This window comes from Dama dama, chromosome X (genome assembly GCF_033118175.1).
Source record: "Dama dama isolate Ldn47 chromosome X, ASM3311817v1, whole genome shotgun sequence".
Classification (NCBI taxonomy): domain Eukaryota; kingdom Metazoa; phylum Chordata; class Mammalia; order Artiodactyla; family Cervidae; genus Dama; species Dama dama.
The window spans coordinates 162,573,201-162,596,513 of record NC_083714.1 but is presented as its reverse complement, the minus strand read 5'-3'; the positions used below and the strand labels follow the sequence as shown (position 1 = coordinate 162,596,513).

The 23,313-nt window shown below is 40.8% G+C and overlaps 2 protein-coding genes across 6 annotated transcripts; both read left to right on the top strand.

The window, feature by feature from the left end:
• Positions 1 to 3,277: 3,277 nt before the first annotated feature.
• Positions 3,278 to 7,478, top strand: LOC133051987 (allergen Bos d 2-like). Of its 3 annotated transcripts, none has more exons than XM_061136695.1 (6): positions 3,278 to 3,410; positions 3,879 to 4,015; positions 4,209 to 4,279; positions 6,085 to 6,192; positions 7,172 to 7,273; positions 7,442 to 7,478. In XM_061136695.1, the coding sequence occupies exons 1-6, from the start codon at positions 3,330 to 3,332 to the stop codon at positions 7,456 to 7,458; spliced, it is 516 nt and encodes a 171-aa protein (XP_060992678.1). In that variant the 5' UTR covers positions 3,278 to 3,329; the 3' UTR covers positions 7,459 to 7,478. The 3 variants fall into 3 exon arrangements, with proteins under 3 accessions (XP_060992678.1, XP_060992680.1, XP_060992679.1); XM_061136697.1 differs by having other exon boundaries at positions 3,315 to 3,335; XM_061136696.1 differs by lacking the exon at positions 3,278 to 3,410 and adding an exon at positions 3,711 to 3,740.
• Positions 7,479 to 16,123: 8,645 nt separating this feature from the next.
• LOC133052011 (allergen Bos d 2-like) lies at positions 16,124 to 22,482 on the top strand. 3 transcript variants are annotated; one of them, XM_061136734.1, is made up of 7 exons: positions 16,124 to 16,251; positions 16,794 to 16,933; positions 17,130 to 17,200; positions 18,510 to 18,617; positions 20,647 to 20,748; positions 20,918 to 20,954; positions 22,284 to 22,482. In XM_061136734.1, exons 1-6 carry the CDS (start codon positions 16,171 to 16,173, stop codon positions 20,932 to 20,934), a joined length of 519 nt encoding a protein of 172 aa, XP_060992717.1. In that variant the 5' UTR covers positions 16,124 to 16,170; the 3' UTR covers positions 20,935 to 20,954; positions 22,284 to 22,482. The 3 variants fall into 3 exon arrangements, with proteins under 3 accessions (XP_060992717.1, XP_060992716.1, XP_060992718.1); XM_061136733.1 differs by having other exon boundaries at positions 22,281 to 22,482; XM_061136735.1 differs by lacking the exon at positions 22,284 to 22,482 and adding an exon at positions 21,842 to 22,233.
• Positions 22,483 to 23,313: the final 831 nt, after the last annotated feature.

Here is a 23,313-nt window from a genome sequence, read left to right as displayed (position 1 = left end):
CTCATACGCTGCACTGAGTGTACTTATAACCTAAAAGCAAAATTGAACTGGAGAGACAAATTTGGGAGGGATCCTTGAGTGGGGTAGAAGATGAAAATTGGCTCCTGATGAAATTTTTTCGTTAAAATTAAATAAAATATAAAAGAAACCATGGTAATGATGGTTTAGTCACTAAGTCATGTCCAACACTTGTTATCCCAGGGACTGTAGCCCGCTAGGCTCCTGTCTGCATGAGATTCTCCAGGCAAGAATACTGAAGTTGGCTGCTATTTCCTTCTCCAGGGGATCATCCCAAGATCCCAAGTCAAGGATGGAATCTGCTCTCATTTGCAGGTGGATTGTTTACCACTAGCAACACCTGTGAAGCTCAAAGACGGCATAGGAAGTATATCCATATCCATATATACACACACACATATACTTGTACTTATTATTCTATTTATATTTATATGCATCAGTTCAGTTCAGTCACTCAGTCATATCCGACTCTTTGCAGCACCATCGACTGCAACTAGCCAGGCTTCCCAGTCTTTCATCACATTCCAGAGTTTGCTCAGACTCATGTCCACTGAGTTGGTGATGCCATCCTCTGCCGTCCACTTCTCCTCCCACTTTCAATCTTTCCCAGCATCAGGGTCTTTTCCAATGAATCAGTTCCTCACATCAGGTGGCCATATTAGCAGAGTTTCAACCTCAGCATCAGTCCTTCCAATGTATATTGAAGAACAATTTCCATTAGGTTGACTGGTTGGATCTCGTTGCAGGCCAAGGGACTCTCAAGAGTTGGAGAAGTCCAATACTACAGTTCAAAAGCATCAATTCATCAGTGCTCAGCCTTCTCCATGGTCCAACTCTCACATCCATACATGACTACTGGAAAAATCACAGCTCTTAGTAGACGGACCTTTGTTGAAAAAGTAATGTCACTGCTTTTTAATATGCTTTCTAGCTTGGTCATAGCTTTTTCTTCCAAGGAGCAAGTGTCATTTAATTTCATGGCTGCAGTCACCATCTGCAGTGATTTTGGAGCCCAAGAAAATAAAGTCTCTCACTGTTTACATTGTTTTCCCTCTATTTGCCATGAACTGATGGGACCAGATGCTGTGATGTTAGTTTTTGAAGGTTGAGCTTTAACACAGCTTTTTCATTCTCCTCTTTCACCCTCCTCAAGAGGATCTTTAGTTTCTCTCACTTTCTGCCATAAGGGTGGTGTCTTCTGCATATCTGAGGTTATTGATATTTCTCCAGGAAATTTTGATTCCAGCTTGTGCTTTATCCAGCCCAGGTTTTCATATAATGTACACTGCATATAAGTTAAATGAGCAGGGTGACAATATACAGCCTTGATGTACTCCTTTCCCAACTTTCAACCAGTCTGTTGTTCTATGTCCGGTTCTAACTGTTGCTTCTTGACCTGCATACGGATTTCTCCGGAGGCAGGTACGTGGTCTGGTGTTTCCATCTCTTGAAGAATTTTCCACAGTTTGTTGTGATCCACATAGTCAAAGTCTTTAGCGTAGTCAATAAAGCAGAAGTAGATGGACTTTCCTGTAGCTCAAACAGTAAAGAACCTTCCTGCAATGTACCAGACCAGGGATCAATCCCTGTGTTGAGAAGATCCTCTGAAAGCGGGAATGGCAATCCACTCCAGTATTCTTGGCTGGAGAATTCCATGGACAGAGAAGCCTGGCAGGCTATAGTCTGTGGGGTCACAAAGAGTCAGGCCCGACTGAGCAACTAACACACACACAAATGCTTTTCTGGATCTCTCTTGTGTTTTTGATAATCCAATGGATGTTGGCAATTTGATTTCTTATTCCTCTGCCTTCTCTAAATTCGGCTTGAACATCTATATATGTATACACACACACACATACACACATCTGTTATATCCATACACAAATCAGTGGAACACTTGGTAACCATAAATATGTGAAGTTTAAAGCAATGTGAATGGACTTTTAGGGTATTATGCTGAGTGAAATAAGTCAGATGGAGAAAGACAAATACTGTATGATATGGCAAATGACTGTGACAGTTTATGACTCTATGAATCATAACTGTTAAGATGTTTTTAAGCCCACAGACAAATAAGATGAAGAAAAAAATAAAAGAATGGATAGCCAAAGGGTTGTATTCTACTTCAGTTCAGTTCAGTTCAGTTCAGTCACTCAGTCGTGTCCGACTCTTTGCGACTCTATGGACTGCAGCACCCCAGGCCTCCCTGTCCGTCACCAACTCCCGGAGTTTACTCAGACTCAAGTCCATCGGGTCGGTGATGCCATCCAGCCATCTCATCCTCTGTTGTCCCCTTCTCCTCCTGCCCCCAATCCCTCCCAGCATCAGGGTCTTTTCCAATGAGTCAGCTCTTTGCATCAGGTGGACAAAGTACTGGAGTTTCAGCTTCAACATCAGTCCTTCCAATGAACACCCAGGACTGATCTCCTTTATGATGGACTGGTTGGATCTCCTTGCCGTACAAGGGACTCTCAAGAGTCTTCTCCATTCTACTTACGTGTGCAAAATAAAAAATAAAACAAACTCCAGAATATAACAAGAAAAGATACAGAGAAGAAACTAGTGGTGATATCAGTGGGGTGAAGAAAAATGGTAGGTTAAGACCAAAGGAGTGGAATAAGAGGTACAAACTACTATGTTAAAATAAATAATGTATAAATATATATTATAAAACACAGGCAATAAAAAAGCCTACATATTTATAACTTCCAAAGGAGCAATAAAATTATGAATACCTATATGGTATATCTATAACAAAAAATATTGTACCTCAAATATATTTCAATGTCAATATAAAAAAAATACAGACCCCTCTGAGGAATTCCCTGATAACTGATTCCTGGTAGAAACAACACATATTGATTTTCTTAAACTGGACAGTGCCATCTTTACTTTTAGAAAATAAGCTTAAACAGACCTCTTCAACATGAGAGAAATAACACACAGGTTGAGGATGTGTGTCTTGGACTCTTTGAGGACAGACAAGAATATAAATATCACTGTCCTGGAAATACCTCAAGTGTTCTCTGAGTCCTTATTTACTCTGAAGACTTAATGTCCAGATCCAACTGCGGCTTCTCTAAAAATAAATATCTCTATGAGAGCCACAGAAAACCACTAAAAAAGCTCAGCTGCCATCCAGGATGTCAGAAGATGATGTCCATGGAACCACATCGCGTGATTAACCACTGTGTGATCATTATGCATTCTGCCAAGACACGTATCCTATAAAGGGTGCAACAATTCAAAACCCTATCCAACAACTGGGATGCGCTCAGCTTCCCTAGAAGAAGGACCACAAGGGTCACAAGATGAAGGTTGTGTTCCTGACTCTCCTCTTTGGTGTGGTTTGTGGGGCCCAGGAAACTCCAGCTGAGATAGACCCCTCAAAGGTACCCAGAAGGTGGTGATCTCCTAGAAGGTCTTGCTTCTTTGAGTGTGTGTTTGGTTGTTTTTGTGTACATGTAAGAGATAAGCTCATTTATATGTATGAGCAGATTGTATCACGGACTGTGGTCCAGTGAGCAAAATACAACCCTTTGTTTAACCGGTCTTTTATTTTTCTTCATCTTATTTGTCTCTAGGCTAAAAAAAAAAAAAATTAACACGCTATCATTCAGAGAGTCATGACCAGTCATGACATGTTTTATTTCAAAAAACCCTGAACTGTACGTTTTCTGCTCCAATAGGAATCATGAATTCGTGTCATGTTATTCAACAAGGTAGGGGGGAGAACTCTGCTTAATAAGGTTGAATTTACTTCTCTTCTGTGTGAAATGCAGAAGCTAAAGGTGGTGCTGGGTACTGGTGAGTAACCAAAAAAGATATTGACTGATGTTTATGGAGACCTTCCTCCTTAGATTCCAGGAGAGTGGCGTACCATTTACGCAGCTGCGGATAACAAGAAGATTGTGGAAGGGGGCTCACTGAGGGGCTACTATCGTCATATTGAATGTATCGACGACTGCGAATACCTCTCCATTACATTTTATGACAAGTAAGTATGACATCCTCCCCACAATGGAAAGCAAGGAAACTGTTGACGGTGGACATGGGGTCCAGGCTCCACTGTGCAGTGAAAGGCGTGGGTCATGACTGCAAAGTTGAGGGTGCAAACTCTATTCAAGGGCATCCTCAAGGGCTGGGTAATGGATGGAGAGCAAGGAATGTCTTGTTTCTTGGTTTTTCAGGGACGATGGTACATGCCTGTTACTCAAAGAAGTGGCAAAGAGAAAAGAAGGATATGTTTATGTCATAGAATGTGAGTATTCCAGCTTTTGGGATGGGCTGTCTTCCCCAAACCATGGAACGTGTTCAGTTTGATAGCCTCGATTCCATCAAAGACAACTAGATGTCTGGATGGGTGGACTGTTTCTGCTACTCATTACCAATGCAATCTTGGAAGAGCCATTTAACTTTTCAGGAATCAGTTCTGTCCCACAACACCAGGGTGAGGTCCAAGGGTGGAATGTGGCCATTGACGGGCTCTGGGAAAAAGCCCCAGAATGGTGACTATACTTGTTCCCTGGGCATGGTGAAGTGCAAAAGATTATATATATATTACATATATATATATATATATATATATATATATATACACATATGTGTAATACATATATACATATATGTATATGTGTATATATACGTATATACACACATATACATATGTGTTCCTGACACACACATATGACACACATAATATACATATATTATATATGTATATACACATACATACATACATATTATGTACATTTGTGTGTGTGTGTGTATATATTATATATGTATGTATGTGTGTATGTATGTATGTATATATGTGTATACATATATATAATTATTTTAAGATTATAAAGACTCAAAATATTTTTTTATTTCACCTACATGATCAAATTTGCTTAAAATGAAGAAATTTCTTAAATGTTAAAAGTTCTTTATTAGTAACTGTAGTAAGTAGAACATGATTAATTTCAAGTCCCAAAATGAGAACAGCTAAAATAAGAGCTCTGCAATGCAGGAGACCCAGGTTCAATACCTGGGTTGGGAAGTACCCTGGAGAAGGAAATGACTACCCACTCTAGTCTTGCCTGGAGAATCCCATGGACAGGAGAGTCTGCTGGGTGACAGGCCGAGGTTCATAGATGTCAGACACGACTGAGTGATTTTTTGCTTCACTTCAAAATAAGAGCAAAAATTTTAAACTAATTTTTACATATACTGAAAGTGACTTTAGCATAGACTTTGATCTCCACAGTTTGAAATAACAAGAAATATTTCTCAAATATAATATCAACACATAAGTTGAAAGGGGCACTCACATAGATTTCTATCTCTGTAGTTGACAATAATAGGAAATGATACTCAAATGTTAATATAAACACTGTAACATTACATGAAGTGATCACATGTCCATGGGTTTCATCTTCACTGAAAACATATACAACAGAGCACTCTCATCCTGGTCTGCTGCAAGTATTTTAATTTCAACTGTGGACATGCAGCCACAGAATCTAATCTGCAATCATTAAAGAGTATATATGCCCAATGTTAGGCAACAGGCTAACTTGTACCTCTTTTGTTACTTCTTGTGCTAAGAAACAACTCTGGATTATGCAATACCTTTCATTTTACTAAGATTCATTTAATTATTTAGAATTCCTTTCTAACCATGACTGTACTTGCAAACGGGGTCACAAAATTCCTGAAAATGTACCAGTCAGCTCTTGTGAGCGGGTATGAGATGGCTGAGGTTCAACTCACACTATAGTTGCAACAATCAACTTTGCTATCGTTCACAGAAGGCTCAGTTTAGAAGACTGGAAGTCTTAAAGATCTTCAAGAGAGCGGTGTGTGGACAGAGCATCCCTACTTCACTAGTTGTGTTAAAGACTCTAACAATGCACCACTAGAAATGTCACTGAGACAGAGTTTACCATCAGAGGGAAAATGGATGATAGAGAGCGTGTGAAGAATAAGACATGTTCAACTGAAAAGGAAAGAAGTTAATCATACTGAGGTTTGAATGTTTGTTCTTGTATTTTGTTGTTGTTGTTGTTGTTTTTCCTGTCACAGACGCGGGTGCAAATACTTTGGAACTGATTCACGTATCAGAAAACATGCTGGTGACTTATGTTGAAAACTATGATGGGGAGAAGATCACAAAAATGACTGAAGGTCTTGGTAAGTCCTGTAGCTTATGCAGATGAGCTCATATGATCAGTACTTTTATACTAAGAAGACAGGAACACACAGCTTACAATAGGGCTTCACTGGGGGCTCAGATGGGAAAGAACCCACACCCAATGCAGGAGACCTGGGTTTGATCCCTGGGTAGGGAAGATCCCATGGAGGTGGGCATAACAACCCACTCTAGTATTCTTGCCTGGAAATCCCCATGGACAGAGGAGCCTGGCGGGCTACAGTCCATGTAGTAGCAAAGAGCTCACAGGACTATGACCCAGAACAGTATCTATTGTCCTTGGGGAGGAATTACAGGTCCTTTTCTTTGCTTCATGACTACATTATTATTATTTGGTCTCTTTTGACTGTTTTCCTTTGCTTTCCCACATTCTCATTTCTCTGATTAAACTTATGCTTTGACCTAAATATTTCACAGACAAAAGGCAGGCCAGAAACATGGTGGGTGGGGCAAGGAACACAGGGTCCTGTTCCGTCTCACTAAGATGAGTGTGGTTTTGAAATTTCCCCATCATTCCTGCACCCATTCATTTCATAAGCATTCATGAAAACCCCAGGGATGGACTTCTAGAATGCAGACAAAGTGGACAGGAAGAGATAGAGTTGGGAGGAATTCTGAGTCTCAGACTCACCATGACCTTCTTTGATGTCCCATGAAAGACTGTATCTCACAGCGGGATCCCTAAGGTCTCAGCTAAATGATTAGTTGTTCTCTGAACTGGAATGTAATAACATGTTAACTATGTGGACTCTACCCGCCGGACACATCTGAAGACCTGTGTGCACACACACTCAGGCACGTCTGTAGAAAAACAGCTGGAGAGCAGGGTTTAAATGATGGTGGAGGGCAGTGGTGTTGCTGAGTCTTACTGGACACTACAGGAATGAGCCAGGTGGCACTCTATAACCTATAAAGGATTCTAATGCACACGTCTTCTGCTCTGTTTGCTATGAAATCCAGGCAAAGGAACCAGCTATACTCAAGAAGAACTTCAGAAGTATCAGGAACTGAACAGTGAAAGGGGGATTCCAACTGAAAATATAGATAATGCCATAGAAACAGGTAAAGCCCCAGATGATGACAGGTATCCAAAATGAAAGACATCACTAGAACATTCAATTCAAATTACCTATTGGCAGAGATGTCTTTAATAAGAACTGTTTTGTAATAATCTTTTGAAATATAGGCATGTCAATGATCATTTTCCCCCTTATTCATTCTCTTTCACAGACAGTTGTCCTCCATAAGAACAGTGAAGAGTGGTTGGGTGAGTAGAAATATGACACATACAACCTATTTTTTTCTCAGTAGGTTAACACTTTGGGGGAAGGGGGCTTACTGCTTTAAGAATGGGATACATACATAGTGGAATATTACTCAGCCAGGAAAACAAAAGAAGTAATGCCATTTGCAGCAACATGGATGAAGCTAGAGATGATTTTACTAAGCAAAATAACTCAGAAAGAGAAAGGCAAATATCATATGCTATCACTTCCATGTGGAATCTAAAATACGATTCAAATGAACCATTAAAAAACAGAGACAGACTCAAACACAGACAAAATTAATGGTTACCAAAGGGGAAGCAGGCAGGCAAGGCATAGATTCAGAGTTTGAGATGAGCAGATACACACTAAAATATATAAAATAAACAACAAAGACCAATTGGAGAGAGCAGAGAACTATACTCAATGTCTTCTAATAACTTTAAGAAGAAGAATAAAAATAGGTATACACATATCTAAACATATATGTAACTGACGGCTTCCCAGGTGACTCAGAGTTCCAGAATCTGCCTGCCAATGCAGGAGACACAGGAGACGTGGGTTCATCCCTGGGTCAGGAAGATCCTTGGTTCAGGTACCCCATGCCAGTATGCTTGCCTTGATAATCCAATGGACAGAGGAATATGGGAATCTATAGTCCATATGGCCACAGAAGAGTGGGACACAACCCAGAGAGAAAACAACAAATGTATAAATGAATCACTTTGCTCTATACCTGAAACTAACACAACATTGAACAGCAACTGCATTTCAATAAAAATTAATTTAAAAAAGAATGGGATGACAGAACACTTCACCTTGTCAAGTATCAAAAGCTTGGGGTTCCTTAGTCTTTGGATTAGAATATCTAAACCCTGACATTGGTCTAGAATCCACAATGAGGTGCTTTACGGACAATGGAGGTGGTGTGAAACCCTGAGCTATAAGATACGATGATCGCTGGGGAATGCCACTGTGAATGAATGACCCTGCAGTCACAACACATGCATGCTGATAAAGGATATCACAGAAGATGTAAGTGGCACAGGTCACAGAGCATATAGTCTCCTACATCTCAGAGCTGTGAATGCATAACGTAGTAACTCTCAATATCAGAACTGATACCAGACTGTTCACAGCTGGTTTCACCAGGTGGTAATCCTACAGTACCCCCAGGGATACACACACAAGAGAAACTTCTGTGAAATGGGTCTGGTAGGAAAACTTCTCCACTGCTTTTCCATCAGCAACTGGTTCTACTCTTTCTTTCATGCTCTAGCCAATATCATATTAATAATCATCAGCTCAACAACGTTTTCCTTTTTTTCACGCTTAAAGAAAAACATGGAGTAACAATGCGAGCAGCATCGAAGCACTCATGTGTCCCAGTCATCCAGATGAAGATAGCAGACCTTTTCCTTGAAATCATCATTGCTTCTCTCCCAGGAAATCATGATCCTGAACCCAAGGCTTTCCCACTATGAATATCCTCTGCCGTAGCTGATGTGACTGAATTGTTCAATAAATTGATTAATGCACATATTCGTAGTGAACAAAGGTTCTATGTTTTCAAGTACTCGAAACATGTAAATTCAACCATGCAGAAAATCGAGTGTACAACGAAGGAGGAAATAACTCTGTTAAGGATGCACAGTGTGAATCCTGAAAGTGTTTCTGCAAGATGAGAAAATAAACAACAGAAGGTAGTTTTTATATGGTGAAATGAGGTTCCAATCAGATGTCATACGAGAAAGGGAACTGGGGAGTCAGACACCTTCAAATAGAATCTGAGCTGTACTAAGTGGAGCTTGAAAACAACTCAACAATGGTGTTAAGCAGCGTTCATCTGCTGTGGAATTGCAGGAGGTGGTAAGATTTGCAGAATGCAGTCTTACATGGCTTCCAGTGGTAAAAATATATATATATATATATATGAAAATACCTACCAAATATATACCAAATATATACCAAAATATATACCAAATATATATATATACCAAAAATACCTACCAATGCAGGAGACACAAGAGACGCAGGTTCAATCCCTGGGTCGAGAAGATGCCCAAAGGAGGAAATGGAAATCAAATCCAGGATTCTTTTTTTTTAATTATTCATATATTTTGTTTATTCAATAAGTGTTGATAAGATCTTTTCTTTTTATTTATTTATTTAATTTCAGGCTAATTACTTTACATTGTGTAGCAGTTTTGCAATACATTGACATGATTCAGCCATGGGTGTCCATTTGGCCGCCATTCTGAACGCCCTTCCCACTTCCCTCCCCATCCCATTGCTCAGGGTCATCCCAGTGTACCAGCCCTGGGCATCCTGTCTCATGCATCAGACCTGGAATGGCCATCTATTTCACATGTGATAATATACATGTTTCAATGCTGTTCTCTCAAATCAACCCACCCTCGCCTTCTCCCACAGAATCCAAAAGTCTGTCCTTTACATCTGTGTCTCTTTTGCTGTCTTGCATAGGGTCATCATTACTATCTTTCTAAATTCCATATATATGCGTTAACATACTGTATTGGTGTTTTTCTTTCTGACTTACTTCGCTCTGTATAATAGGTTCCAGTTGCATCCACCTCAGTAGAACAGATTCAAATGTATTCTTTTCAGTGGCTAATAATATTCCACTGTGTATATGTACCACAGATTTCTTATCCATGTGTCTGCTGATGGACATCTAGGTTGCTTTTATGTCCTGGCTATTGTAAACAGTGCTGCAATGAACACTGGGGTGTATGTGTCTCTTTCAATTCTGGTTTCCTCAGTGTGTATGCGCAGGAGTGGGATTGCTGGGTCATACAGCAGTTCTATTTCCAGATTTTTAAGGAATCTCCACACTGTTCTCCATAGTGGCTGCACTAGTCTGCATTCCTGTCAGCAGTGTAAGAGAGTTCCCTTTTCTCCATACCCTCTCCAGCATTTATTGTTTGTAGACTTTTTGAGGGTGGCCATGCTGAGATGGTTCCTCACTGTGCTTTTGATTTGCATTTCTCTAATAATGAGTGATGTTGAGCATCTTTTCATGTGTTTATTAGCCATGTGTATGTCTTCTTTGGAGAAATATCTGTTTAGTTCTTTGACCCATTTTTTGATTGGGCCGTTTATTTTTGTGGAATTGAGCTTCAGGAGATGCTTTTATATCTTTGAGATTAATTCTTTGTCAGTTGCTTCATTTGCTATTATTCTCTCCCCTTCTGAAGGCTACCTTTTAACCTTGCTTATAGTTTCCTTCATTGTGCAAAAGCTCTTAAGTTTAATTAGGTCCCATTTGTTTATTTTTGCTTTTATTTCCGTTACTCTAGGAGGTGGGTCATAGAGGATCCTGCTATAATTTACATCAGAGAGTGTTTTGCCTATGTTTTTCTCTAGGAGTTTCATAGTTTCTGGTCTTACATTTAGATCTTTAATCCATTTTGAGTTTATTTTTGTGTATGGTGTTAGAAAGTGTTCTAGTTTCAACTTTTCCAAGTGATTGACCAGTTTCCCCAGCACCACGTGTTAAAGAGATTGTTGTTTCTCCATTGTATATTCTTGTCTCCTTTGTTGAGGATAAGGTGTCCATGGGTGCATGGATTTATCTCTGGGCTATCTATTTTGTTCCTTTGATCTATATTTCTGTCTTTGTGCCAGTACCATACTGTCTTAATGACTGTAGCTTTGTAGTATAGTCTGAAGTCAGGCAGGTTGATTCCTCCAGATGCATTCTTCTTTCTCAAGATTGCTTTGGCTATTTGAGGTTTTTTGTATTTCCAAACAAATTGTGAAATTATTTGTTCTAGTTCTCTGAAAAATACCATGGTAGCTTGATACGGATTGCACTGAATCTATAGATTGCATTGGGTAGTATACTCATTTTCACTATAGTGATTCTTCTGATCCAAGAACATGGTCTATTTCTCCATCTATTTGTGTCCTCTTTGATTTCTTTCATCAGTGTTTTACAGTTTTCTATATATAGGTCTTTTGTTTCTTTAGGTAGCTTTATTCCTAAGTATTTTACGCTTTTTGTTGCAATGGTGAATGGAGTTGTTTCCTTAATTTCTCTTTCTGTTATCTCATTGTTGGTGTATAGGAATGCAAGGGATTTCTGTGTGTTAATTTTATATTCTATAACTTTAATATTTATTGATTAGCTCTAGTAATCTTCTGGTGGAGTACTTAGGGTTTTCTATGTAGAGGATCATGTCATCTACAAACAGTGAGAGTTTTACTTCTTCTTTTCCAATCTGGATTCCTTTTATTTCTTTTTCTTCTCTGATTGCTGTGGCCAAAACTTCCAAAACTATGTGGAATAGTAGCGGCAAGAGTGGGCACCCTTGTCTTGTTCCTGACTTTAGGGGAAATGCTTTCAGTTTTTCACCATCGAGGATAATGTCTGCTGTGGGTTTATCATATACGGTTTTTATCATGTTGAGGTATGTTCCTTCTATGCCTGCTTTCCAGACGGTTTTTATCATAAATGGATGTTGAATTTTGTCACAGGCTTTCTCTGCATCCATTGAGATAATCATACGGTTTTTATCTTTCCACTTGTTAATGTGGTGTATCACACTGATTGATTTGCAGATATTGAAGAATCCTTGCGTTGCTGGGATAAACCCCACTTGGTCATGATGCATGATCTTTTTAATATGTTGTTGGATTCTCCTGGTTAGAATTTTGTTCATGATTTTTCCATCTATGTTCATCAGTGATACTGGCCTATAGTTTTCTTTTTCTTTTCTTCGTTTTTTTTTTATGGTATCTTTGTCTGGATTTGGTATCAGGGGGATGGTAGCCTCATAGAATGAGTTCAGAAGTTAACCTTCCTCTGCAATTTTCTGGAAGACTTTGAGTACGTGTTAGCTCTCCTCTAAATTTTTGGTAGAATTCAGCTGTGAAGCCATCTGGACCTTGGCTTTTGTTTGTGCCCACTCCAGTATTCTTGCCTGGAGAATCACATGGACAGAGGAACCTGGCAGGCTACAGTCCATGGACTTGCAAGAGTTACGACATGGTTGATGAACTGAGCACACACACACACATGCAACAAAAGTGAACAGTGTTCACTAAAGAAAGGGCAACGATGGTGTTTACAAAGCACGGGGTCTGTGGTGTCCGACTAGGGGGAGCTCCTCTCCAGCTCAAACCCCACAAGCAGAGGCCTTGCTGCAGATGCAGGTGCAGAGTTGCCTAAAGTTCTTCAGAAAAGTTCCTCATCAGACATTGTTCAAAGTAATAGTCATTGGTTGCTGCCAACTGATGGGCAAAAGGAGCATCATGGGTACCCCACAGGTCATGACACTGGACTAGACAAAAGACCAGGAAAAATGTGTAAGGGAGATGGGAAAGATGAGGCACTCCACTCTGGAGAACTCTGGTAGGCTCCTGAGGATGTGGAAGGCTGGTGCACCTGAAATGCTGTGGAGTGAGAGGAAAGAGAGAACAGGGCACTAGTCACATACCCTGCCAGGGCTCACGGTGAGCTGCATGCACCATGAATGCACGTTCCAACCACACTCTGGTCTCCAAGGTCAGGATATTGATGTCCGTTGACTCGAGTTGTTGACAGAAAATGCAACAATAGTGGTTGACGACTAAGTTATGCCCCCATCGTGGATCACCGCCTAGTGTGGTGAAGAGGCTGGCATAACTCAGGGAAGCTATGAGCCATTTCATGTAGGGTCACCCAAGACAGATGGGTCACAGTGAAGAGTTCTGACAGAACGTGATCCACTGGAGGAGGGAGTTGCAAACCACTCCAGTACTCTTGATGTGATAACCCCATGAGCTGTGTAAATTGGCAAACAGTTATGACACTGAAATATGACCTCCCCCGCCCCCCAGGATGGAACGTGTCCAATACTGCTACTAGGGAAGAGTGGAGGACAGCTACCAGTAGCCCCAGAAAGAATGAAGCTATGCTCACTAAGGTCTCAACCAAGCAAGCCAGCCTAAAGCAAGAACTAAAACTAAGAAACAGAAAAATTAACTGAGCAGAAGGACTTCCCTAGGGGTCCAGTGGTTCAGAATCCACCTGCCAGTGCAGGGGCCACACAGGGAATTTTGATCCTGGAAGATCCCACAAGCTGTAACAACAACAAAGGCTACACAAACTCTGCTTGTGCTCCAGAGCCTGAGCAAGAAAACCATCACAATGACAAGCCCTGAGGCCATAACTAGCAAAAGGCAGAATACAGCACGTAAGACCAAGTGTGTGCTGTAAAGCTGGGAAAAAAAAAAAAAAAAAAAAAAACATAGCAGAAGTTATAAGAAGTGTGACCACTGAGATACCCCACGAAAATACTTTTAAAAAAATTCTCAGGGAAACAGCTGCCATTTGAATAATGAAAACAACATAAGGAAGCAGGCAGGAAATATGAACCATTAAAAAATTTTTATCTGAAAAATTACTTTAAAGGCTCTCTATCCAGTTGACAAAATGTCAAATCCTGGGGAAGAGGGATCCTCTAGCACAAGTGTATTAAGTTTAATCAGTGTGGATATACCAACTCTTAGAAGTTTGCAGGGAGTTAAGGAGCAGGAAGGTAGAGTCAAAGAAAAAATGTCACTGGTGATTTACATAATACACAAGTGAACTAACACATCGGTTACTCACTTTACCCCATGTGTTTGTGTGTGTGTGTGTGTGTGTGTGTGTGTGTGTGTGTGTGTGTGTGTGAGATAAGGACACTTGAAAGTTCTGCTCTAAGCGACTGACAGGTTATATGTGCAATCTTATTTGTCATAGTCACCATGCTGTTCATTACATGTTTCTTTAAATCAAAAGAGCTCCTTAGGTAATTATAACTAAACAGGAAAAAACACACCAAAAAAAAAGCAGTAGAACTTAAGGTAGTTAAACTCTTATGTTTGAAACTGAGTATCTTCTTATGTTGATAACTCTGCAGCCAGCATTGACTCAAGGATTATTTCCTTTGGCTCCAAAATGTAGCAAAATTAATGCCTTGCTCTTTCAGACACCCTTTGTGAAAATCAAAAGAAATATGCACTGCTCTAATGATCCATAAATCGATGAAAATTCTATTTTCCCAAGCTTGTGAATTGTGAATGCTTTGCTTCTGACACAAACTTGTTGAAGGCCATGCATGGGATCTTCATGTGCTAACTGTCTTTAACACTTCCCAAAAAAGAGAACAAAGATTGGGGAAATACAAACCAAGATACAAACAAATCTGCTCTTGGGGAAGGGACAGGAATATACAGACAAACATATTTTGGATACACTTACAAAGGAAATTCAGAAGAGAATAATAATCTTATAAGGAAAACTGCTGGAGAAATTGGGAATTCATATGACAAAAAAATATAAATAACTTCAACTGTTTCTTTGCTCCCCATTTTACAACTAACACAGAGAGACTCAAAGACGTGTATTTAAGATTCAAAGCAAGAAAGACTCTAGAGGTAAACCACAGGTGGACACTCTGTGACCAAAGATTGGGTGATTACAGATTAGGATATACACCAAGCAGGATCCCACACTGGGAACAGAACATTAATAACTAATCCTCATTCAAAATATTTACATCTTGGAGGGACAATCTTAAGGAAACACAAGTGAAGCCAGCAATGGGGGAAAAATATTTGCACATCTCCATCTGAAAACAGACTTATATCCAGAATATGTTAAAAACCTACAAACTTCATAAAAAACAAATAATTCACACAATAATGAACAAAGGACGTCCAGAGACACCTAACAAAGAAAATAGACAAATGGCAAATCCACCACCTTATTCATCAAGGAAATGGAAAGTACTTCTGAAACTGGATACACTCACACAATTGTTACAATCTCTGAAATGAAAACAATTGACCACACAGAGTCCTGGCAAGGATGAAGCAATGGAAAGTCTCATCTCCTGTTGACAGACATCGAAAATCAGAGGCACTGAGATCCAGCAATTCAGCCCCTAGGCCCCTACCCAGGAGATAAGATGGCTCACTTCCTTACTAAATCTTGTCTATGAACATGCATTCTTCAACATTGGAATGGATGAAAGTGGGACATATCCCAGTGAAAAATGCAGGGGCAATCGGAAAGGAGTCTACAAAAATATACAGCTGTTTAATCAAATGAATCTGCTGAGGGAAAGAAGTCAGTAATGCACACACAAGGAGTGGAATAAGGGGTACAAAGAACATAAATAATACACAGAGATTATTTGAAAAATAATAATTGGAAAACAGAATTAAAAGGCCAATATTTTATAACTCCAAAAGGAGAAATAAAATTATGAGTACCTATATGGTAGACCTGTAACAAAAAATATTGTACATCACTTATAGTGCAATTTCAATATTAAAAAGAAATTATTGACCCCTCTGAGGAAGTCCCTCCTAAGTGATTCCTGGTAGAGATACCACATATTTATCTTCTTAAAACAAAGGTGCCATCATTAGTTTTAGAAAATAAGCTTAAACAGACCTCTTCTATGTGAAAGAAATAACACAGGGCTTGTATAAGAAGCACAGAATGCCAAAATGCTCAGCTGCCAACCAGGATATCAGAGGATCACGTTTAGGTCACCATGATCTGGTGATTAACCACTGTTTGATCAACATGTATCCCGCCAAGAGGCGTATCCTATAAAAAGTGGAACCAATTCACCACCTCTCCAACAACCAGGACACCCTCAGCTTCTCTAGCAGAAGGACAACAAGACTCCCAAGATGAAGGTGGTGTTCCTGACCCTCCTCTTTGGTCTGCTTTGTGGGGCCCAGGAAACTCCAGCTGAAATAGACCCCTCAAAGGTACCCAGAATGAGCTGATCTGCTTGAAGGTCTTGTTTGTTTGACTGTGTGTGTGTGCGTGTGTGTTTGTGCATGTGTGTGTGAGGTTGTGTGTGCATGTGACAGAGATATCTTTGTGTACATGTATGACCAGACTGTAAGCCTTCTGTGGTTGACGTATCTATGTGAATGTAATATCTGTTTTCGGTATTTTTCATTTATCATATTCATCTGAAGGTAAAACAGACAAACAAGTAAAAAAGCCTAACAAGCTAACATTCAGAAAGATATGAACTGTCACGGTCTTTACTGGCATTGTTTCAGCTGTTTCAAAAAACTCTGAATTGTCTGCAAAAAAAGTCTGAATTCTATGCTCTGTGCTCCAGTAGGAAAGATGATTTCATGTCGTGTTATTCAGCAAGGTAGGGGGTGGAACTCCTCTTTGCTTAATAAGATTCAATTAACTTTTCCTCTGTGGTAAATGCAGAAGCAAAGGTACTGCTGTGTATTGGTGAGTAACCAGAAAAGAGACTGACTGACGTTTATGAAGCCCTTCCTTTTAGGTCACAGGAGAGTGGCGCACCATTTATGTGGCCGCGGATAACAAGGAGAAGATTGTGGAAGGGGGCCCACTGAGGTGTTATAATCGTCAGATTGAATGCAAAAATGACTGCGAATACCTCTTCATTTCATTTTATGTCAAGTAAGCACAATCCTCCTGAACTGAGAACAAGAAGTCTGTTGGCTTCTGACATGGGGTCCGATGTCCAATGTGCAGTGAGAGGTGTGAGGCAGGGCTGTGAGGTTCAGCCCTATTCAACTCTATTCGTGGTGGGGTGTCCTCAAGCCCTGGGGAGTGAACGGTGAGGAAGGAACGTCTTGTCTGTTGGGTTTTTCAGATTTGACGGCAGATGCCAGTTTTTCTCGGAAGAGCTAAAGAGACAAGAAGGAGGTATTTACATCATAGAATGTGAGTATTCCAGCTTCTCCGATGGGCAGTCTTCCCCAAACCACGGAACGTGTTTGGACTGAGAGTCTCCATTTCATCCAAAACAGCTAGATGTCTGGATTGGTGAACTATTTCCTCTACTCATTACCAATGCAACCTTGGAAAAGCCATTAATTTTTCAGCAATCAATTCTGTCCCACAACACCAGGATGACGTCCAAGGTTGCAATGTGGCCATTCATGGTCTCTGAGAAAAAGCCCCAGAACACTGACTCCTCGTGTTCCTCGGGCATGGAGAAGTGCAATTACCTGTGTACGCTAATAACGACTGTTTCACAATTTTTGCTTACACTTGACCTACATGATGAAATTTGTTTCGACTAAAGAAATTCTTTAAACATTAAAAGCTCCTCATTAGCAAGTTTAGTAAGTAGAACATGACTAACTTAAAGTTCAAAAATGGAAACAGTTAAAATAACGGCCAAAATTTCAAACTGATTTTTATATAATTTGAAAGGGACTTTAGCATAGACTTCTATCTCTATAGCTTAAAATAAGGAGAAATAATTCTCAAATGTGAATATCAATACATAATTTGAAAGAGGCATTAACATAGATTTCTATCTCTGTAGTTGAAAACGACAGGAAAGAAATCTCAAATATTAATATCAGCACTGCAATATGCTATTCAGTGATCAAATGTCTCTATGTTTCATTTTCCTGGGGAAAAAATGTACAACTGAGCACTCTAATCTTTGTCTGATGCATTTATTTTCATTCCAACTCTGGACAAAGAGCCACAGGATCTAATCTGCAACCATTTCAGATTATATATGTCCAACATTTTGCAATAGACTAATTTATACCTCTTTTATTACAACTTGTACTAGGAAATAACTCTGGATGAGGTACTGACATATATGTTAATATCATTCATTTAAATTTTTGAATTCCTTTCTAACCATGCTTGTGCTTGCAAACTGGGTTACAAAATTCTTAAAAATTTAACAGTCAGCTCTTGCGAACTCGCATGAGATGGCTGAGGTTCAACACCTGCTAGAGTTGCAGTAAACAACTTTTTATCATGCACAGACTTCTCAGTCTAGAAGACTGGAAGTATTCAGCTTCAGGAGAAGGGGGTGTGGAGGAAGCTTTCCTAGTTCACTAACTGTCTTAACTAGTTCTAACAACGCGTCACTAGAAATCTCAGTGAGGCAGAGTTCACCATCCAAATGAAGACTGATGATAGTATGTGAAGAATATGTGAGGCTCAAATGAAAAGAAAATAAGTTAATCATATTGAAGCTTGATTTTTTTTCTCTCTGCCACAGTCGCAGGTACAAATTATTTGCAAATCATTCATGTAACAGACAACATGCTGGTATTTTATCTTGAAAACCATGATGGACAGAAGATCACAAAAATAACTGAAGGTTGCGGTACGTACTACAGCTTACCCAATACAACGCAGATGTGTTCATAATGATCAGTATTTTTACAAAAAGGAGAGAGATACACACACATAACTTCTATTAGGGCTTCCCTGGTGGCTCAGATGGGAAAGAACCCACCTGCAATGCGGGAGACCTGGGTTCGATCCCTGGGTTGGGACGATCCCCTGGAGGAGGGAAAGGCAATGCACTCCAGTATTCTTGCCTGGAGAATCCCAGGGACAGAGGAGCCTGGTGGTCTATACACATGGGGTCACAAGAGTCGGACACGACTGAGCAACTCAGTTAAGCATCTTCTATGAAGCACACTGGAACAGATGTGTGTTTACACGGATAATTCAGACTTCATGTGACGTGAGTCAGGGATATACAAAGTCTGTCTGCTAGAAAAATGAGGAAATGTTTCCACTGGGGGATTCTATCAGATGGCTTTTTTTTTTTTTAATGAGATACCCTTATCCCAGAGATCCAAGGAAATCTTTCCGGATGCTCCATGAGTTCCCTGCCAAGGATCAGGCAAACAGAGTTGCTGGGTCCTGACACCAAAGTGAACCGAGGTTTAAATCTGAGTTTAGAAAACTCACAGGTCCCGGCCATGACTGCGGTCATCTCCACGACAAATGCTTTCTCCTTTGTCACAATCATGAAAGTGCTGCCTCAGCCTGAACCCTGCGCTCTGCAAATACCACTGGATCACCCTGAAGACTGCAGAGGCAGAGTGGTCTGGAATATCAGTCCTTCTGCCATCCGGCCAATCCCTTGGGCTCACTGTCGCATCCCTTTATCCCCTCTGCTATCATATCCTCATCAGGGATGGGTGGGGGTGTCTGTCCCCTGAGGATGACAGAGCATAAGTGTTTCCCTCAGCAGCATGGGTGATGCTGTTACCAAATGTGGGGTCCTGCTGCCTGCCCTTCAAAAGGCAACTAAGAGGCCAGCTTCTTAGGAAAGTCGGCTTTCGTTCAGAGGCAGACAACTGGGGGGGAGGGTGGACTTCTGTCCAAGGGCTGACTGCCCCACCCCACAACTGGCAAACAGTGGGGCAAGAACTTTTATAGACAGAGGGAGGGGGCTCCTTGCAAAAACAGAAGTCAGCTCCAAAAGTCATTTTCAAATCGGTCATCAGTGGTCTGACCAGCATCATCGTGATTGTCTTAGGCACAGTTAATCAACAATTCCCTATCTTCCCATCTCCTTGAAATCAATTCTCAGAAACATGGGAGCTTCTGTCATGGCTACAGTCTGGTCAGCCTGTATTTAACTTGTCCACCAGGTGGAGCTTTCAGCGTCTATAAGACAGCTCACAGGATGTGACCCAGAAGAGTATCCACTCTCCTTGGGGAGGAAATAGGGGTCCTTGTCTATGCTTCATGACTACATTATTATTATTTCATCTCCTCCGTCTGTTTTCCTTTGCTATCCGACATTCTCAATTTTCTGATTCAACTTATTCTTTGACTAAAATCTTTCACAGACAAAAGGCAGGCTGAAAGTAGCAGGGGCAGGGCAAGGAACATAAGGTCCTACACCGCCTCAATAGGATTAGTGTGCTTTTCAAAATTCCAAATCATTCCCCACCCATTCATTTCATCAGAGTTCATGAAAACCCCAGGGATGCAATTCTAAGATGTAGACAAAGTGGACAGGAAGCATTAGAATTGGGGCTGATTCTGAGTCTCAGACTTGCCACGACCTTCTCTGATGTACCATGAAAAACTGCATCTCACCGTGGCATGCTCTAAACTCACAGCTGAATGATCTGTAGCTCACTCAGTAGTTGCAAGAACCGGAATGTGGTAACATGTCAACTATGTGGACTCTACCCTCACGGACACATCTGAAGACCTCTGTGCACACTTGGGCACGTGTAGAAAAATAGCTGGATTTTAGGTGAGGGTGGAGGGCCGTGGTGTTGGTGAGACTTACTAGACACTACAAGAACAAGCCACGTGACTCTCTATAACCTATAAAGGATTCTAACGCACACCTCTTCTGCCCTGTTTGCTATGAAATCCAGCCAGAGGAACCAGTTTCACTCAAGAAGAACTTCAGAAGTATCAGGAGCTGAACAGTGAAAGGGGGATTCCAAATGAAAATATTGACAATGTCATCGAAACAGGTAAAGCCCCGGAGGAAAACAGCTATCCGAAATGAAAACCCATCACTAGGGCATTCGATTCAATTTTCCCATTGGCACAGATATCTTTTTAAAAAGCTGTGATGAAATAATCCTTGGAAACAAAGGCATGTCAATGTTCATTATTCCCCTTATTCACTCTCTTTCACAGACAACTGTCCTCCATAAGAACAGAGAACATCAGTTTGGTGAGTAGAAACATAACGCATACAACACTGAGCTCTTTTCAGTAGGTTCACTCTTTGGGGGAGGGGGGTTTCACTGTTTTAAGAATGGGATACATACAAGATGGAATATTACTCAGCCATGAAAAAGAATGAAATCATGCCATCTGCAGTAACATGGATGGACCAAGAGATGATCTTACTAACTGACGTCAGTCAGAAAGAGAAAGGCAAATATCATATGCCATGACTTCCACGTGGAATCTAAAATAATTTCAAGTGAACCATTCAGAAAACAGAAACAGATTCTCAAACACAGACAAAATTAATGGTTACCAAAGGGGAAGCAGGCAAGGGGTAAATTAGGAGTTTGAGATGAGCAGTAAAATATATAAAATAAATGACAAAGACACAGTGGAGAGCAGAGAGAACTATACTCAATGTCTTGTAATAATTTATAAAGAAGAATCTAAAAGGTGTACATTTACGTACAGACATGTATAACTGAGGCTTTGGAGGTGACTCAGTGGTCAAGAATCTGCCTGCCAATGTAGGAGACACAGGAGACGTGGGTTCCATCCCTGATTCAGGAAGATCCCTTGGAGTAGAAAAGGGTAATCCACTCCAGTCTTCTTGCCTGGAAAATGCAATGGACAGAGGAACCTGGCAAGCTATAGGCCACAGAACACAACAGGTGGGACACGACTTAGGGACTAAACAGCAACAAAAAATCTATAAATAAACCACTTTGCTGTACTGCCGGAAGTAACACAACGTTGCAAATCAAGGACGTCTCAATAAAAACTAATTTACGAAAAGAACAGGATGACAGAACATTCCACCTTGCCAGGCGAGGGACGGGGCCTCCACAAGTGTTTGGGTGTAAATGTTCAAACACAACACTGGTCTAGATGCCACAGTGAGATGCTCTGAGGACAGAGGAGGAGGCTGTGTGACGCCCCGAGCTGTGAGATACGACCCCCGGTGAATCCCACTGTGAATGAACGGACCTTGCAGCCACAACACATTCATGATGATACACGAGACGACAGAAGATGTTAAGCCGCACAGGTGACAGAGGATATAGTCTCCTCCATCTCAGACCTCTGATTGTGTAACGTAATGACTCTCAGCCTAAGAGCTGATTCGGGGCTGCTCACATCTGCTTTCACCAGTTCTATGCAATCCCACAGGGCCACACTCACAGAGGGACTTCTGTGAACCTTGTAGGGAAATTTCTGCATTGGTTCCACCATCCACTGCTTCTATCTTCTCTTTCATGCTATGACCAACATCATATCAATCCTAATCAGCTCAACAATGTGCTACTTTTTTTTTTCATGTTTCAAGAAGAAAGCAAAGTTAAGAATATGAGCGGCATCACAACACTAATGGGTCACAATCATTCGCAAGAAGATAACAGACCTTTTCCTTGAAATCGTCATTTCTCCTCTCCCAGGAAGTCATGACCCATGACTTTCCTACCATGAATCTCCTGTGTTCTTGTTGATGTTACTGGATTTCTAAACTGATCAATAAACTGATTAACGCACATATGTGTCAGTGAGGACATTTGCCATACCTCTAATGCACAAAGCATGTAAATCCAACTATGCAGAAATCAAGTGCACAATGAAGCAAGTGATAACCCTGTTTAGGACCCCTGGTGTAAATCCTGAAAGTGTCTTGGTGAGAAGAGAGAATAAACCACAGATGGTAGTTTTACATTGCTTTGCCTGGATTGCAGTGAGAACAACATGCAATAATAATATACAAGTGTCTACAAGTGAACCTATTTTTAACAAAACAGAAATAGACTCTTGTAGACATACAGAGATCAGACTTGTGGGTGCCAAGAGGCAGGGGAGGGATCGGGTGGGAGTTGGACATTAGCGGATGCAAACTTTTATATGCAGGATGGAGAAACAATAAGGTCCTACTCTAGAGCACAGAGAAGTATATCCAGTCTCCTGAAATAAACCACACTGGGAAAGAATATCAGAAAAAGAATGTCTGTATAACTGAGTCACTAGTCTGTACAGATCAGTTCAGTCGCTCAGTCGTGTCTGACTCCTTATGACCCCATGGACTGCAGGACGCCAGGCCTCCCTGTCCATCACCAACTCCCGCAGTTTACTCAAACTCATGTCCATTAAGTCAGTGGTGCCATCCAACCATCTCATCCTCTGTCGTCCCCTTCTCCCCCTGACTTCAATCTTTCCCAACCTCGGGGCCTTTTCTAATAAGTCGGCTCTTTGTATAAGGTGGCCAAAGTATTGGAGTCTCAGCTTCAGCATCAGTCCTTCCAATGAATATTCAGGACTGATCTCCTTTAAAATGGACTGGGTGGATCTCCTTGCAGTCCAAGGGAGTCTCAAGAGTC